Below are 14381 nucleotides of genomic sequence, written 5' to 3'. Positions count from 1 at the left end.
ATGTGTGAGCGTCAGTCGAGGGAGAGAGGTGAGAGTCGGGAGTCAGGGCGGCAACGGCGGTGGCTATTAGCTGCTGCTGTCTGGCCGAACAATGGGAAGAGGGAGGGGAGAGCTAGGGAACGGAGGTGCGGACGCCGAAAATCGAAGCTTGAGGGGCAGATTTAGAGATCTAGGGTTTCAGTGTGATTTAGAGAGATGAAGGTTAGGAGAAAGGGGAAGGCGATTGGCGGCTTTGGGCGTGCGGTGGTGGTTGGCCTTGCTAACCGCTGCAGCTGCCGGATTTCAGAGGGAGGCTGGCGGCGGAGTTGCCGGAGAAGGCGACTGCTCTCTCCTTTGCGATTGAGTGTATGTGTGTGGGTGTTAATTAAGAAATAAAATAACATTAATTAAAGCACTAATTATGTGGTCCCTACTATTTTTCATCTACTTTAACTCTCCTAAATATCCGTGCCCAAAAGAAAGGAGACTTCATTATTGGGACGGAGGGAGTATATGTTATCAAAAATAAAATTAATTAATAAAGAAAAAAATAAAGTCTTTTTGGACATTAATAAAATAGAAATAACTAATAATCCCCTTAATCACAAATTCAAAGATGTGGACCACACTCCTTATTCCTCTAATTTGCTTTTCCTTAATCTCCGTACCAAAAAGTAACATGCCACGAATAATGGGACAGACAATATTCTATTAAAAATTGACAATGAATAAAATTCGAATAAAACAAATAGTATATTTATCAATATGATAACTGACAAAAAAAATATTATAAATTATATCATAAAAAAATATTCCGTGAAATCTCGACGGGTTATACACTAGTTATTATTACAAGGAGAAAAAAAAAAAAGATAAAAGGGCTTTTGTTTAGCGAATTGTTTGGGTAAATGAAATTAGGGCAGGCAGATCTTATCAGAACATTTTTTCACTTGCTACATTTGCTCGTTTCTCTCTCCTCTCTGTTTCACTCTCTCACCAAATCCCCCTCTATTCTCTCTCGTTCGACGGTACGTTGCAGCTTGCTTTCCTTAATTCTTTTGTCTTTTTCATTGCTCAAGTTTCAAAATTGCTTGCTCTCTCACTCTCCCGCACAAAATGTTCGAGTTTACGTTTGGATTGTGAACTAACAATGTAAAATTTTCTGTGTGTACTTTTTTGGTTTGCGTGTTGCTATTACTATTAGCACTTCATTTATTTGATTTCCTTCTATAAACATTTTCATTTTACGGTGGTTGTATGGTGGTTGGGAGCACCATTGTTTTTTTTCTTCACAATCTTATACTGGTTTTTCTCATGGCATTTGGTTAATGAAATGCAAAAGGGAAAATGTTTGTGATTGAATCCTTCAATTTGAGTGATCAAGTCAAGGGTTTGGAAAGATGCCGTTTAGGCTCTGTTTCATTAATCAGACAGTTTTGTCGTACTTCTATTTTGGATGAGGTATTTGCAGAGAACTATCTAGAAGAGGATATTTTATACTCTATTGATGATACACAAGAATGAGGTGGCATTCGGTATTTTTTGGAACTAGAAATGATCAGGAAGAAAGCATGGAAAAATTTAGTTTCAAGTAATTATAGTGAAGGCCAGAAATGCATCTCCCACACACTGAGAGAAGGTAGTAGAAGAGAGCTCAGACAAGATATTTTAGACTAAGGGCTTGTGAATGTAGCACCGAGAATGTGTGGAAAGGCTAAGACTACATAGGTTTAGATTTACAATAACTTTATCCAAATTGGGAAATTACCAAAGAGAACGATTGTAAAGTTATATTGGTGTGTAAATGTGTTCTATATGTTTGGATTCTAATTAGGTTATCCTTGCATTCTTCAAAGGTAAAATCAAGTGGTTTTACGCCCATAAATTGGTTTAGCCTTATTAGTTCTACATTCTTGTTAGTTAAAAAATGTGGAATTGCGGTGCAATTTGTTATAATATTTGGTAAAGGCGAGAAAGAGAGAGAAGGAGAGGAGAAAATAACATTTATATGGTACGATTCTTATTGTCATCTTTTGTTACATTTACGTACTTATCCTCTAATTATGAGATCTTTAGTCTTTCTCTTGAGTTAAAAGAACATTATATGGGAGCAATAACAAGGACACATTACATATAGCTTGGAACGTTGGAGCTTTAACTTTAAAGAGTTACATTTTTATGTATGTTAGCATGTTTATCTTTAGTGTCTATTTTCATGTATGCAGTTTTTTAATTAAAGGTTTTCCATTATGAATGATCCATATCAATGTGATTTATATTATAGTAAATCTGGGAATGTATCTGTTCTGACACTCTACGGATTTCTATTCCTGAATGGAGAAGAAATGTGTGTCCTCAAAATGCGGTGAAACTGTAAAAGAATCCCAATACATCCTGAATTTGTAATCTAGTTGTTTCCATCTCAAACCTTATTTATATATTTGAGTCTCATGGATTAACTGCAGTAGTTTTGAGTTCATTAAGCTAAAATATGGCGCTGTGTCTTTAATCAAACGATTTTAGTTTTCTCGCAGCTCTTGCACTTGATTTGTGTTCCTTGGAGATTATAGTTAAGTGGAAGTTCAAATGATTCCAACTGGGTATTTGACTCTCAAATTACAATCTTTGTGTTAAGATGATGCATCTAGTGTTCACTCTGATGAAACCTGCTTGTATTTCCTATTATGATTAAGCTGCCTACTTATTTCTTTGGTACTGGAAATTTGTGAAAGAAATTAATTTTAAAGAATGTGCTCCAAGTCCTTGGGCTGTTGAACAGAATCCAGGCGCTTTCCGATCTACAGTCCCTTGGAGCGAAAGGTTAGTTACGGTGTTGAATTAGAGGAATGCTAAAGCTACTTCTCCTGTGGATACTCTTCTCTTACAGTATCCAACTTTTTTGGACTACCCAGGCTTATGTTGTTTCTTGATTTTAGTTTTCAGTCATTAGCGTGAGTGTGTACTGAGTGAGAGTTTTGTTGATATCACTATGGTTTCCTCTCTTCTGGTTCTGTAGAGCCAGGGGACTAACAAAGCATGCCGTCTGAGACTGCAAGAGAAGTTATACCCACTATCGATTTATTAGTCGCTGAATCCAAAAAAGACATGAGGAATTTGCATGACTCAGGTGATCTTTCTTTTCCTTTTCTCTGTATTCACACACTTTTGCTTTCGATTACTGCATTTGTGGATATGAAATTTAAACTGTGTAGTTCTGATGTCAGGCTTTATCATCGTTGTAGTTTTAGTGTTAGCACCAAGACTTGTTTTTTCTGTGTATTCTTGATGCTTTTCCTGTTCAAAGTCATTATTTATCCAGTTGAAGAATTTACAGTAGTTTGGGCTATTAATGCATGCTTCCAAAGAAAGGAAGCAAGCTGAAGCTAAATGCAATGCCCTTCTTCCTTGCAGTGCACAGTAGCTTTTAAATGAAACAGTAATAACTTGCATTAGGCTTATATTATTATTTTGTCACGAACTATAAACTAACCATTTAACGAAGAATAGAAGTTTAGGTATTGAAGAGGAAATGAGCAACTGAGTATTTTGTCATTTATTTTTATTAGCGAAGAAGGAGGTCTGCTGAATTTAAATATTTAAGCTTGGGTGATAAATTACTGCCTTATTATGGGCTGCTGAACAGCAACACATTCTGTCAAACTTATATTAGGTCTAGTCTCGGATTTTGATGATTGTGCCTTGCATATGGAATAGTGCTGACAGTGTCAGGGCACTGTATTTTAGACGATCTGTAGAAGACATCTACTTGGTTTGAGATAATTAGAAATTCACTATGTAAATATTCATGTTTGATGTCGTTGCCATATACTATTGTGTTCCTACACAAGTTATAGGCACTGTAATGGACTAGAACATCCATTTAAAATTGTCTTGATGTTGTTTTTTCTATATGCTTAGGATAAGTAACCCTGATATCCAGCATATATAACCTCCCTGCTTCTTTGCTATATCCTCGACTGTTGATTTGAATGATGCCTGCAAAACAATTTTTGTTGTGGCTTTGTATTTGAGCCCTCAATTTTCCTGAATGATCGATATAAATGATTTCCCAGGAGCAATGGCACTTTCCACGTTAATGAACAACATCAAGAATTTCAGAATGTTAAGTTGCTTCCTAGTTCTTTTGCTTCCAAATGTGGAGCACTGTGTATATTGCATGAGTGCATTACAAAATTGAAGTTACCTTTGTGTAGTTTATAATTGAATGCAGCGATGATTCTTCGCTGTTGTTTTGCTCTTTCCTTTTCCCATTTATTTAGTGGGAACCGTACCTACTGCCTCGTTAAGGATATCTGACGCGATGACATTAAACAATCTGAATACTGTGGTGATAGTGCATGGCTTTTCTTGTGGTCAACATGCTAACATTAGACTTGATCTTAATCCATGAGTTACTAGATGCTTTTCTGAATGAAATATCTGGAACTATTTTGTAGTGCATCCAAGAGGTAGGTCAAATGAGGAAACATGCCACTCAGCAGATGAGGAGCAAGTGCATTCATGTGATCGGGTGGGAACGTCAAGTGAAATGAAGAAGAATAACTTGAATAATACAAGATATTTTGTTATCAAGAGCTTGAATCATCAAAATATTCAAATGTCAATAAAGAAGGGAATTTGGGCCACTCAAGTAATGAATGAGCCCATTCTTGAAGAAGCCTTTCAAGTAACATTTCCTTATTTTTTGACTTTGTTCATGTAACATGATTTTAGTAAATTTTTTGATGTTAATGTATGATAGATAGGTTTGAGTTTAGATGACTGTTCTCTCTAGAATGCTAGTGTGATTTCCCCCGAAAAATTAGGAAGAAAGTATCATACAAATAATACAATTTAAGTGATTATGCAGAATTCTGGCAAGGTAATTCTTATATTTAGTGTCAACATGAGTGGGTTCTTCCAAGGATATGCTCAAATGATGTCTTCCGTTGGTTGGAGAAGGGATAACATTTGGAGTCAAGGAAGTGGGAAAAATAATCCTTGGGGCCGTAGTTTTAAAGTCAAATGGCTGCGCTTACATGACTTACCTTTTCAGAGAACACTCCATCTGAAAAATCCCTGGAATGAGTTCAAACCCGTCAAAATTAGTAGAGACTGTCAGGTACTTGTCTGAGCTTTGTAAGAGCCTTCTGATGTATTGTTATTGCTACATGAACGTATGATCGGGTATATACTTGTCAGGAGTTGCCTGGGGATATAGGTGCAGCTCTTTGTGAGCTTCTTGATGAGGGGGATGATATGGATACTAACTTGTTTAGGTATATTTTACATCCAGTGATTAATCTATAAGGCACTACTACATTTCTTCATTTCTCTTCTGGCATTTTGTCGTATAAATTTTTCTAATGAAGGGATGAAATCTCTGGGGATGGTTTTTCTGCAAGAAGACCTTACATAGTGCCATTCCATTCAGTACAAGATGAGGAATTTAACGTGTATAAAATTTTCTAATGAAGGGATGAAATCTCTGGCGATGGTTTTTCTGGAAGAAGACCTTACATAGAGCCATTCCAGTCAGTACAAGATGAGGATTTTAACGTGCCTCCAAATCCAATGCATATGTCTCCTCTACTTTATTCATCCTTACTTTATCACCATCAAGCAGAAGCAAGTAGATTTCAGTTGCCACCCCAGAGAGCTGATGTAATACTGAATAATATTTCAAAAGTTCCCGAGTCATCAAAAGTAAAACTGTCAAGACATGGTCAAATAAGTGGAAGCTCAGCTAACAAGATCAATAGTTCTTCTAGAATTGATAGTTGGGGCTTGTCAGCAGAAAGGAGCACGGACATTGGCAATTTGACTGAAGACGATATACTGGAAATGGTAAGAATTGTTTCATCATATGCTGCATTACCGAATTACTAATTCATGAAATTACTACTTAGTGTAGGTCTTCCTATGATGGTGTAAGTGATCAGAGAAAAAGGGGTGCAATAAAACTTGTTACTGGAACTTTGTCTTGCATGGTCTTTTTTTGAATGTTACACAATTCTTTGGATTAGGGACATTATTGCAAGCCTCTGAAGTCTGATCTTGCTCTTAGCCCACTTGTTAGGCTCAAAAGTATCTATTTGTCGAAACATCTCTTTTGTTAAAGTTAGTGCTTTATACTTCTACAAAACCAAAATTTTCTTCCATGGCATGTCGCTTTATTTCAGTGGGCAATGTTTCTGAGCTGAAACATGACTGTTTTGTGGTTTAGGTCCATGTCAACATGAAAACTTTTCCCATTTTCAACCTTGCAACCAAAGACAACGATGAGCTAGGACAGAACATGTTCCCTTGACACCCTCCCAGAATAGTTCTCAAAATGCTAAAACTTTCATTGCTACCCATTGTTGTCTGTTTATTCTCTCTTAACCCATGGTATCGGGTCAAGCTCTTGATAGGAAACCTCTTATATCTCTCTAGGTGTATGGACCTTTCTCTATTACAAAATTTCATGAATGATGCATATGACATTTGAAATGTTTAAAAGTGTAATACCAGTGTACATACCTTGTTACACATGTGTACGTGCGCCCATCTCATGATATGAATGTAATGGCTCTTCATTTTGTTATCTGTTTGAGAAAAGAAGGATAACAGTTTAATCTGAGTATGGAATCATCCTGAATTAATGTAATGCATTTTTAAGTTCGATTTAATGTTGGAACTTCCCCTCATTATATAATTACAACATGTTTGCATTGTTACCAATCATGAATCATATAGTGCTTATGCCTATGAAGAAGCCAAGTTTCGTTGAGATACATGGCTAAGAAGTAAGCACTGGTTGCTGACATTTGACGTGATCTGTTGCATGGATAATGCCCATGTTGATTTTGTCACAGAGAAAGATTTGATATATTGCCTAGGGGTGCATACTGGATGGCCTTTTAAACCTTATCAGGCCAGGCAGAAATGTATGATTAACACTGTAATTCACTTTGTGAAATCAAAATTGATTTATTGGATTGTTTTCTCAATAATTCACTTTGTCAAATCAAAATTGATTTATTGGATTGTTTTCTCAATAGTGTTCAGGAGAACCCCTTTTTAATTTTGACTCAATTAAGTATTTTCTTTCCTACTTAGAAAAACCTCAACTCTAATTGCCACGAGCACCCCAGTGTTGTTTGATAAGTAATTTTCTTTCTACTAAAAGCTTTTGAGCTAGCTATGGAACTAGCCTAAGAAAAAAGCTATGTGCAGAAAATGAGGTGTACCATTCACAAACAATTTCTGGACGACAAGTTGTTTGTGAATTTTTGACTTTGTAAGTTCAAATTAAGAATTGCACTTGTCCAATGCCAATTCATGGAAATAAATTCATGTGTACACAAAGTTACACAATTAAGTAATTTTGACTCAGAGTTGTAGTTTAGTACTATTGAATTTAGTTTACACTCAAATCAAGGTTATTTAAGTCATTTTATGGAATCACATAACTGTACCCAGTAATTCTGTTACCTCATAATAATGCAAGTACGAAGTCAGTGTTTCAGTTTCTGATTATAAATTTGGTTGAGAATTGTACATATTTATCATCTGATTGCTGTTTAAGCTTTTCTGATATTGTATTAATACAATGAATCTTTCATTTGTTGGTCTTTCAATTTTATGATGCTTATTCCTATTTTGTGTCGTTCACCTCTTTGATGGATGTAAAGTTTGAGTGTGCTCCCCCCAATATAACTAATTCTCAAGTTAAATCATTATAGTGAAGGTTGTATTGCTGATGGTTGCAACGTTTGTTTCTTTTTGTAGACATATGAAGAATACCTTGAAGCTCATACTCAAGCAACCAGAAGATTACACCTTACTGTTAGTATATTTGATGCTTATTGTCGATAATTTAATGTGAATTGTTTGTGTTATGTGTGTAACATAAAACATGGGCCATAGTGCCTACAATACTTGGTAGACCTCTGACTTCCCGTAACCATGAATTTCCTTGTCCAGGAGAATATCTCAAGCTTTTAGTGTCATTCAAGAAGTGTATATAGGAATCTCTTTTTAGAGATAGGAATGTCTTTGACTTTATTGTTATTGTTCATATACTTCTGGGGAATATAAATGTCTGTAATTATGTTATTGGATATCTATTAGCCAAGTACCATATAATGGTTGATGTGGAACCAAAAGTTGGGTGGAGGGAGTTGCAGTATAGGTTCTTCCTCGCTGAATCTAATGTTTAATAGTATTATAGGATCAAGATCTGCAATCATAGTTTATTCAAGTAATTGCTATTGAAACTATTCTCCAGTGGTCTAATGGTCTCTTAAAAGTTAAGTCAAGTCCAGACTTGATTGACATTTGGAAATTTTTGAGAACTGTTTCTTGCAGTACTATATTTCTTAAGTGAAGAATTCTTGAGGATCTTGTCTGCTTTCGAGATGCAAGGAAGAATTTGGTAGCAAATAGATTGGCATCTTTTGATAGTATATTGTTTTTATACTCGACGATTAATATTAGATAAACGAATTATTTATTTAGGACAGAGCTCTCTTGTAGGATGTTAAATAAGGTGCATATGCTCAACACTCGGAGTATTGTTGTGAGTGGAACTACAGGCAGTAGTTAATCTTTATTTGTGAACTATATGTATTTAGAACGGAGCTCTCTTGTAGGATGTTAAATAAGGTGCATATGCTCAACATTCGGAGAATTGTTGTGAGTGGAGGCAGTAGTTAATCTTTATTTGTGAACTGTATGTACTGTTTTACTCATTTTCCGGGATAGTACTAATACCTTTTGTCTAGAATTGATGGTCCTGGGAGTTATTTGAAACTGTTTCAGTTTGATGGATGTCACTTTCAGAAATCTCAATAATCTTGCAATGGCTGTTTCTCAAAACGGCATTTAATAGTTCCTAAGGATCTTGCCAACTTTCAAAAGGCAGTGTATGTTTTGCAATGGCATATATATGGCATCGCTGTTTTTAACTGCTTATTGTAGGAGACTTAGGTTGGCTATGAGAGGCTAAATGAGATTGATGCATATTTTCACAGGCTGCGGGGCGGTCCACGAGCTTGCAGAAGTCATCATCCAGTAAAGAACGATCTGATGATTCGTAAGTGATTCATATTCGAATCTCCATTCAAATTATGTAAGCACATGATCATGATTTTGAGCATTTATATAAAACAGGCAATCGGCCAACAGCTCAAAGAAGAGGAGTTACCGCCAATCACTTGAATGAGTGCTTCATGGCTTCAATTGTTTTGTTTAACATGTTGTACTGTAAATGAGCTGCAGTTGTTTCGTCTTTCCGCGAAGCGGGTCGTGTTTTGAACCTCGTTAATTGCTATAATTTTGAGTCGTGGGACTTGAATTGATGTGTAATTCTTGTTGTATTCTTAGTGAATGATCAATGAACTTGTATATAGAGACGTGTACTATTTACTGCGTTAACTAGTTTTTTTTCATTGCAAAAGTCACCCACTTTGTATATGTATTTTCTTGATCTTTGAGAAACTTTGATCTGACCATGTTTTCTGCATTTGTCTATGATCCTCATTTTGTGTTTGGATTACTTTAATGATGTGTTTTCTTTGGTTGTAAATTTATCATGAGAAAATGGAGGATAAATAAAATTTCACCATTTAATTTTTTTTTTCTCATTTCTTACAAAATAGAATTTGATCTTTATTCATTTATCATTTTCACTATAAAAGAGAGATAATACTATCATACCAAAAATGGAGGGATAATATTATTTCCCCTGTATAGTGTAAAGGTTAAATTCTATTTTGTAGGAAATGTGGGAAAAGAAGGGAAAAATTTAAAGAGAGAAATTTTATTTATTCCTCATTTTCTCATGATAAATTTACAACAAAAGAGAACACATCCTAAGTCTATATATGGCTCAGTTTGTTTAGTATATAAATCAACTAGATCAGTAGATTCCTATTATGTGTTTATGATATTAATGCAAATTCAGTGAATCACATCGATTTGTCACTGGAAGATGAAAAAGACAGGGAGAAGGATTTTAAAAAAGGAAACTAAAATTTGTGATTTCTTGAAAGGAAAAAGAGTCGTGTCTTTCGACAAAGGTTATACTCTTTTATCTAGCTTATAATATAATGATTTGATTTCACCGATTGGAGATTAGTTGCGTTTTATATAAGAATATTATTCTGCCCAAGTGGTTCAACTATGACTGTATTTCCACTATGCATTCTCCTATGGCAACGTATGCTTTGTCTGTTTTACATTATGCATACGTACGTATGTTGGGGTAAGTTCTTTTATATATACTAGCAAAAAGAGTAATGTTATTTTATTTGATAAAATAAAAAATATAAATATAATATTTATTATATTTAATTTTTTAATTAATAATTTGATCTATTTAATTCTATTATCTCTATTTTTTTCTTAGAAAAACTATTAGTACATTACTTCTACTGAATATAAGTCTTATCGATCACTATAGATATATATCACATAGTTTTAGTGTAATATTTAACGAAGAGCTACAACTAAGTTGCACCTGCACCCAAACTCTGGCCCGCCCCTAACTTGAACCCGCATCTTGACTTCAACCGTATAAATAACACTATTCGGTTATACAAATGACACTGCCTGTAATTGACATTATTCTGTTATACAAATGACACTGTGTATAATTTACACTATTCGATTATTTGGCAGGAGCATATGTTATTTGATCAGATTTAACACTTAAAAGAAGAAGATGCTCGGAAGAGAAGAAATTATCAAATGAAGTAGAACCCTTGATTATAAATTCACCTCATCTCGTCACCTCAATTATAAATTCGACAACCCTTGATTTACTTCCACACAACCTTAATTTCACCGTCGAAAACCACCACTACCGCTATCAATGGCTTCACCTAAATCCCATCAAAATAATGCTATCGTGATAGTAATATTTTAAAAGTAATTAATGGGAAGAACATTGTTCAAGCCATGGCAACTCTTGATCAAAAGTTAATTTTATCTTTTTCAATATATGACAAAACTTCTCGTTTTCTAATTAAATTAGTTTATTTTCTCCTTGGCATTGTAGTTTGAATCTATTTATTGTCTGCCAGATGATTGCATGCTTGTTAGTTTTATTGAAAATTTCTTTGTAACATATCTCATATATATTTATCAAATTTAACCCAAAAAATAGAAATATGCTAGCCCGGCAAAATCCAACTGGTTATAGATTTAAGTCTTAAGCGTCTAGAGGCTTGGATGTTGTCATTTTGTAACATCAGGGTTGCCAGGTCTAATATGTTTCAAGGTCAAATTCCAAAATCTTTGGGCGATTTGGGTCATATGCGTGTCTTATACCTTGATAAGAACGACTTAGGAGAAAACTTTGACGAGTTGTTTGGAAATATTTCTACTAAAGGAATATTTAACACTCCAAATTCTGGACTTGACATATAACAAACTGAATGGGCCCGTGCAAGATCAATTTTCTAATTTTTTTTGGTTCTTTCGTCTGCTTGGTGCAGAATTCAGAAGTTAAAGGAACAGTTTGCACATTTCTATGTGGTTGCCCTCCCAACTAAGGATCAAATGACATTTTCATACGCTGGCGCGTATTTCAAGTTAGTTGATTCTTGGCTCATTTCCGGCGTGTTTTCGGTGATGGGAGAGAAGGGGAGTGAGAGAGGTGTATTAATTTCCGGCATGTTTTCGACGAGTTTTCGGAGGGGTTAATTGGAGGAAATTAAGGACTTTAGGGGTTTAGTTGAACCAACTTCGACTATACAGCCTCTATGTTAGGGGCTTATTTGATACTACTTTCTTATTTTCTATGTTGTGATAAATAGAAACCCTAATAACAGTCCTCAAGGGACATAAATATGGATACGATTATAAGGAGAGAAGAGATAAAACTCTTCCAATTACCATTTTACTTTCAAATTTGAAGAGAAGTACGTATGAAATATGAGATAATTAAAATCTTAGTTGATTTCATCATCACAAAAGTTTAACAGATATTGGAGCTCGAACAACGTGCTTCTCACCATAGCCAACCCACGCAATGGATCCTTGCACATAAGTTGCATCAACAGACGCCGATCTGCTAAACAAGATCCTGTACGTCATTTTCTGATTCCTCGCCGTAAACCTAAGCACCGTAGGCTCGACAACGACGTCCACACCCGCAACACTCTCCATCTCCAGACGATAAATCGATTCCGCATCCCCTACATTCGTCACCGTTCTCGAATACACAGCAGCAGCCTCCTTCCCCAAATGCACCGAGAAAGAGGGCAAGTTGAGCTCTGCTTCAGATATGGCCATCCCCTCGCAACTCACAGCTCGCCTCGTGATCACCGCGATCTCCTTTTCCGTGTAGCTTAGCCCACACAAATACGCCACGTAATCTTCAGGGTTGATGTCGTACACTAGGCCTGGATCTATCGCCTTGGGTGGGCTGACGTGGCCTGCGCCAACCGCGAATACGTCCGCCGGGAGGAGCCTCTCGTCCACGATGAGGCCGCCGCCCATGTTGGTTTGAACGGCGGTGGTCATGATGGCGGACTTCACCGCCGCGGGGGACCAATCGGGATGCGCGCTTTTGATGAGGGCCGCCACGCCGCTCAGCTGAGGGCATGAGATCGAGGTGCCCGAAACCATGTTGAAGTTTATGACGCTGCTTGTGTCGTTGTCCAAGGCTTTGTTCCACGCTGCGACGATGCTGACGCTTGAGCCGATGATGTCGGGCTTCAAGATGCCCGGACTCGACAGGCTGGGGCCTCTCGAGGAGAACCAGGCCACCATTGGTGCACTCTTTGCACCGATGGTTGTACCTTTGAACACCACGGTTGCTTTTGGTATAGGTGTTGAGTTGATGTAATCTTTGATCCTCTGCCCCGCCGCGTAGCTCACGTGGGCTGCTGGAAGCACGTGTACGCTGGCTGTGATGGAGTAGCCGGTGGACTCATCGTTGGCCACGATCATAGCGGCGCCTCCTCTGTCCTTCACGGCCTGGCCTTTGCCGACGGTGGTGATGCCGCCGCCGCTCGCACAGAAGACCACTTTCCCCTTTATATCTATGTCGGCTAACGCGGAGGGCTTACAGTAGGCCGCTGTTTGATTATTACGAATTGCAGAAGGATCGACCAATGGCAGAAACACAGAGCTGAAATCGTTAGGCTGGAAGAGAGATTCACCATCGAACTCATCGCCATTTCCGAGAGCTGCTACAGCTCTTATGGCTCTGTCAGTGGTGCTAGCACCCACTGTTAGAACCCACGGGAACTCGTTGGCCAGCGTCGAACTATTCGGGCCGCCGTTATCGGCCGAGCAGCTCACAAAAATCCCCTTCTCGATCGCAGCAAATGCAGCGATCGCAACGCCGTCGTCGGACCACTTCACGGGGCCTCTGCCGAGAGAAGCGGAGATGACATCAACGCCGTCGTCCACCGCCGCATCCATCGCCGCCAGTATATCACTCTCTTCACACACAAACGATGAACAAGCTTTGTAAACCGCCAAATGCGCGAGGGGCGCTATTCCTGCTGCGGTGCCGTTGGCGTTGCCCAGCATGCTAGCGCCGGCGACGAAGCTCCCTGCGGCGGTGCTGGAAGTGAGAGTCCCGTGCCCTTCTTGATCGAGAGCCGGCGATCCGGCTAGACGGCCCACGAGATTCCTGGCGCCGATGAGCTTGTTGTTGCACGTGGCGCCCTCAAGCTCGCATTTCCCCTTCCACTTGGGCGGCGGAGGTGGCATGCCGTCGTCTCTGAACGACGGGTGGCTCGGGGTGATACCGGTGTCTATGACGCCAATGATTACGCCCTTCCCGTAGTTGGAGGCCGCCCAAGCTCCCGAGTTGATGTGCAGGCCCAAGAAGTTGGGAGCGTGGGTTGTGTGGAGTGTGTATGTGTTTTGCGGCCTCGCGGAGATGAATCCTTCCATCTTCTCCATCTCCTTAGCTTGCGACGGAGTTAACCGGGCCGCGAATCCGGTGGCCACGTGGCGGTAGGAGTGTATTATACTCAACGGATCGGTTGTTTTAGGCAGGAAAGGGAGGTACAAGTTTGTTATGTCTGATGGTGAGATTTGAGGATGAGGGAGGTGTACATGTACAATGTAGGTTTGTGGGATGGTTGGATCGGAGGTTTTTGCAGCCATGGAAGGATACAAAGTTAGGATGGAAATGATTGAGACTAGTATCATGCAGGCCATGTTGTAGTTTTGGTTATGGTGATGATGTTATGAACATCTCAATATCAAGTATTTATAGCACTTTGCTGCAGGATTCAAATAATCTGAAATTATTTTAAAATCTGTCAGTAAGTATAATCATTTTTTTCTTTGAACACTTGATAATTTTGACAAAATTGGACGGCTTTGAGAGCTCTGAATTGATATAGTTTGGTGGATGAATGGATGATCTGCATGTCCTCAGGGAAATGAAG

The 14381-nt window shown here is 38.2% G+C and overlaps 2 protein-coding genes across 10 annotated transcripts; one reads left to right on the top strand and one right to left on the bottom strand.

The window, feature by feature from the left end:
- The first annotated feature begins 848 nt into the window (after nt 1–848).
- On the top strand, nt 849–9487 carry LOC131026290 (uncharacterized). 9 transcript variants are annotated; one of them, XM_057956141.1, is made up of 10 exons: nt 875–1007; nt 2740–2799; nt 2996–3106; nt 4437–4666; nt 4850–5101; nt 5182–5258; nt 5457–5826; nt 7753–7809; nt 8997–9058; nt 9136–9487. In XM_057956141.1, exons 3-10 carry the CDS (start codon nt 3016–3018, stop codon nt 9185–9187), a joined length of 1191 nt encoding a protein of 396 aa, XP_057812124.1. In that variant the 5' UTR covers nt 875–1007; nt 2740–2799; nt 2996–3015; the 3' UTR covers nt 9188–9487. The 9 variants fall into 9 exon arrangements, with proteins under 9 accessions (XP_057812114.1, XP_057812124.1, XP_057812141.1 ...); XM_057956158.1 differs by having other exon boundaries at nt 2740–2897; XM_057956180.1 differs by having other exon boundaries at nt 888–1007; nt 2712–2799.
- Nucleotides 9488–11903: 2416 nt separating this feature from the next.
- Nucleotides 11904–14168, bottom strand: LOC131026120 (subtilisin-like protease). The gene has a single exon (XM_057955891.1). The coding sequence runs from the start codon at nt 14146–14148 to the stop codon at nt 11935–11937; it is 2214 nt and encodes a 737-aa protein (XP_057811874.1). The 5' UTR covers nt 14149–14168; the 3' UTR covers nt 11904–11934.
- Between the last annotated feature and the right edge of the window lie 213 nt (nt 14169–14381).

The sequence above is a fragment of the Salvia miltiorrhiza genome, chromosome 1, assembly GCF_028751815.1.
Source record: "Salvia miltiorrhiza cultivar Shanhuang (shh) chromosome 1, IMPLAD_Smil_shh, whole genome shotgun sequence".
Classification (NCBI taxonomy): domain Eukaryota; kingdom Viridiplantae; phylum Streptophyta; class Magnoliopsida; order Lamiales; family Lamiaceae; genus Salvia; species Salvia miltiorrhiza.
This window is presented reverse-complemented; position numbering and strand designations above follow the sequence as displayed.

Excerpts from the sequence above, each read along its gene's own strand:
- LOC131026120 (XM_057955891.1), bottom strand. The coding sequence starts at position 14,148 with ATGGCCTGCATGATACTAGTCTCAATCATTTCCATCCTAACTTTGTAT.
- LOC131026290 (XM_057956131.1), top strand. The coding sequence starts at position 3,016 with ATGCCGTCTGAGACTGCAAGAGAAGTTATACCCACTATCGATTTATTA. Across the intron at positions 5,827-7,752 it reads AAGACGATATACTGGAAATG|ACATATGAAGAATACCTTGA; the intron begins GTAAGAATTGTT and ends TTCTTTTTGTAG. Across the intron at positions 7,810-8,996 it reads CCAGAAGATTACACCTTACT|GCTGCGGGGCGGTCCACGAG; the intron begins GTTAGTATATTT and ends ATATTTTCACAG.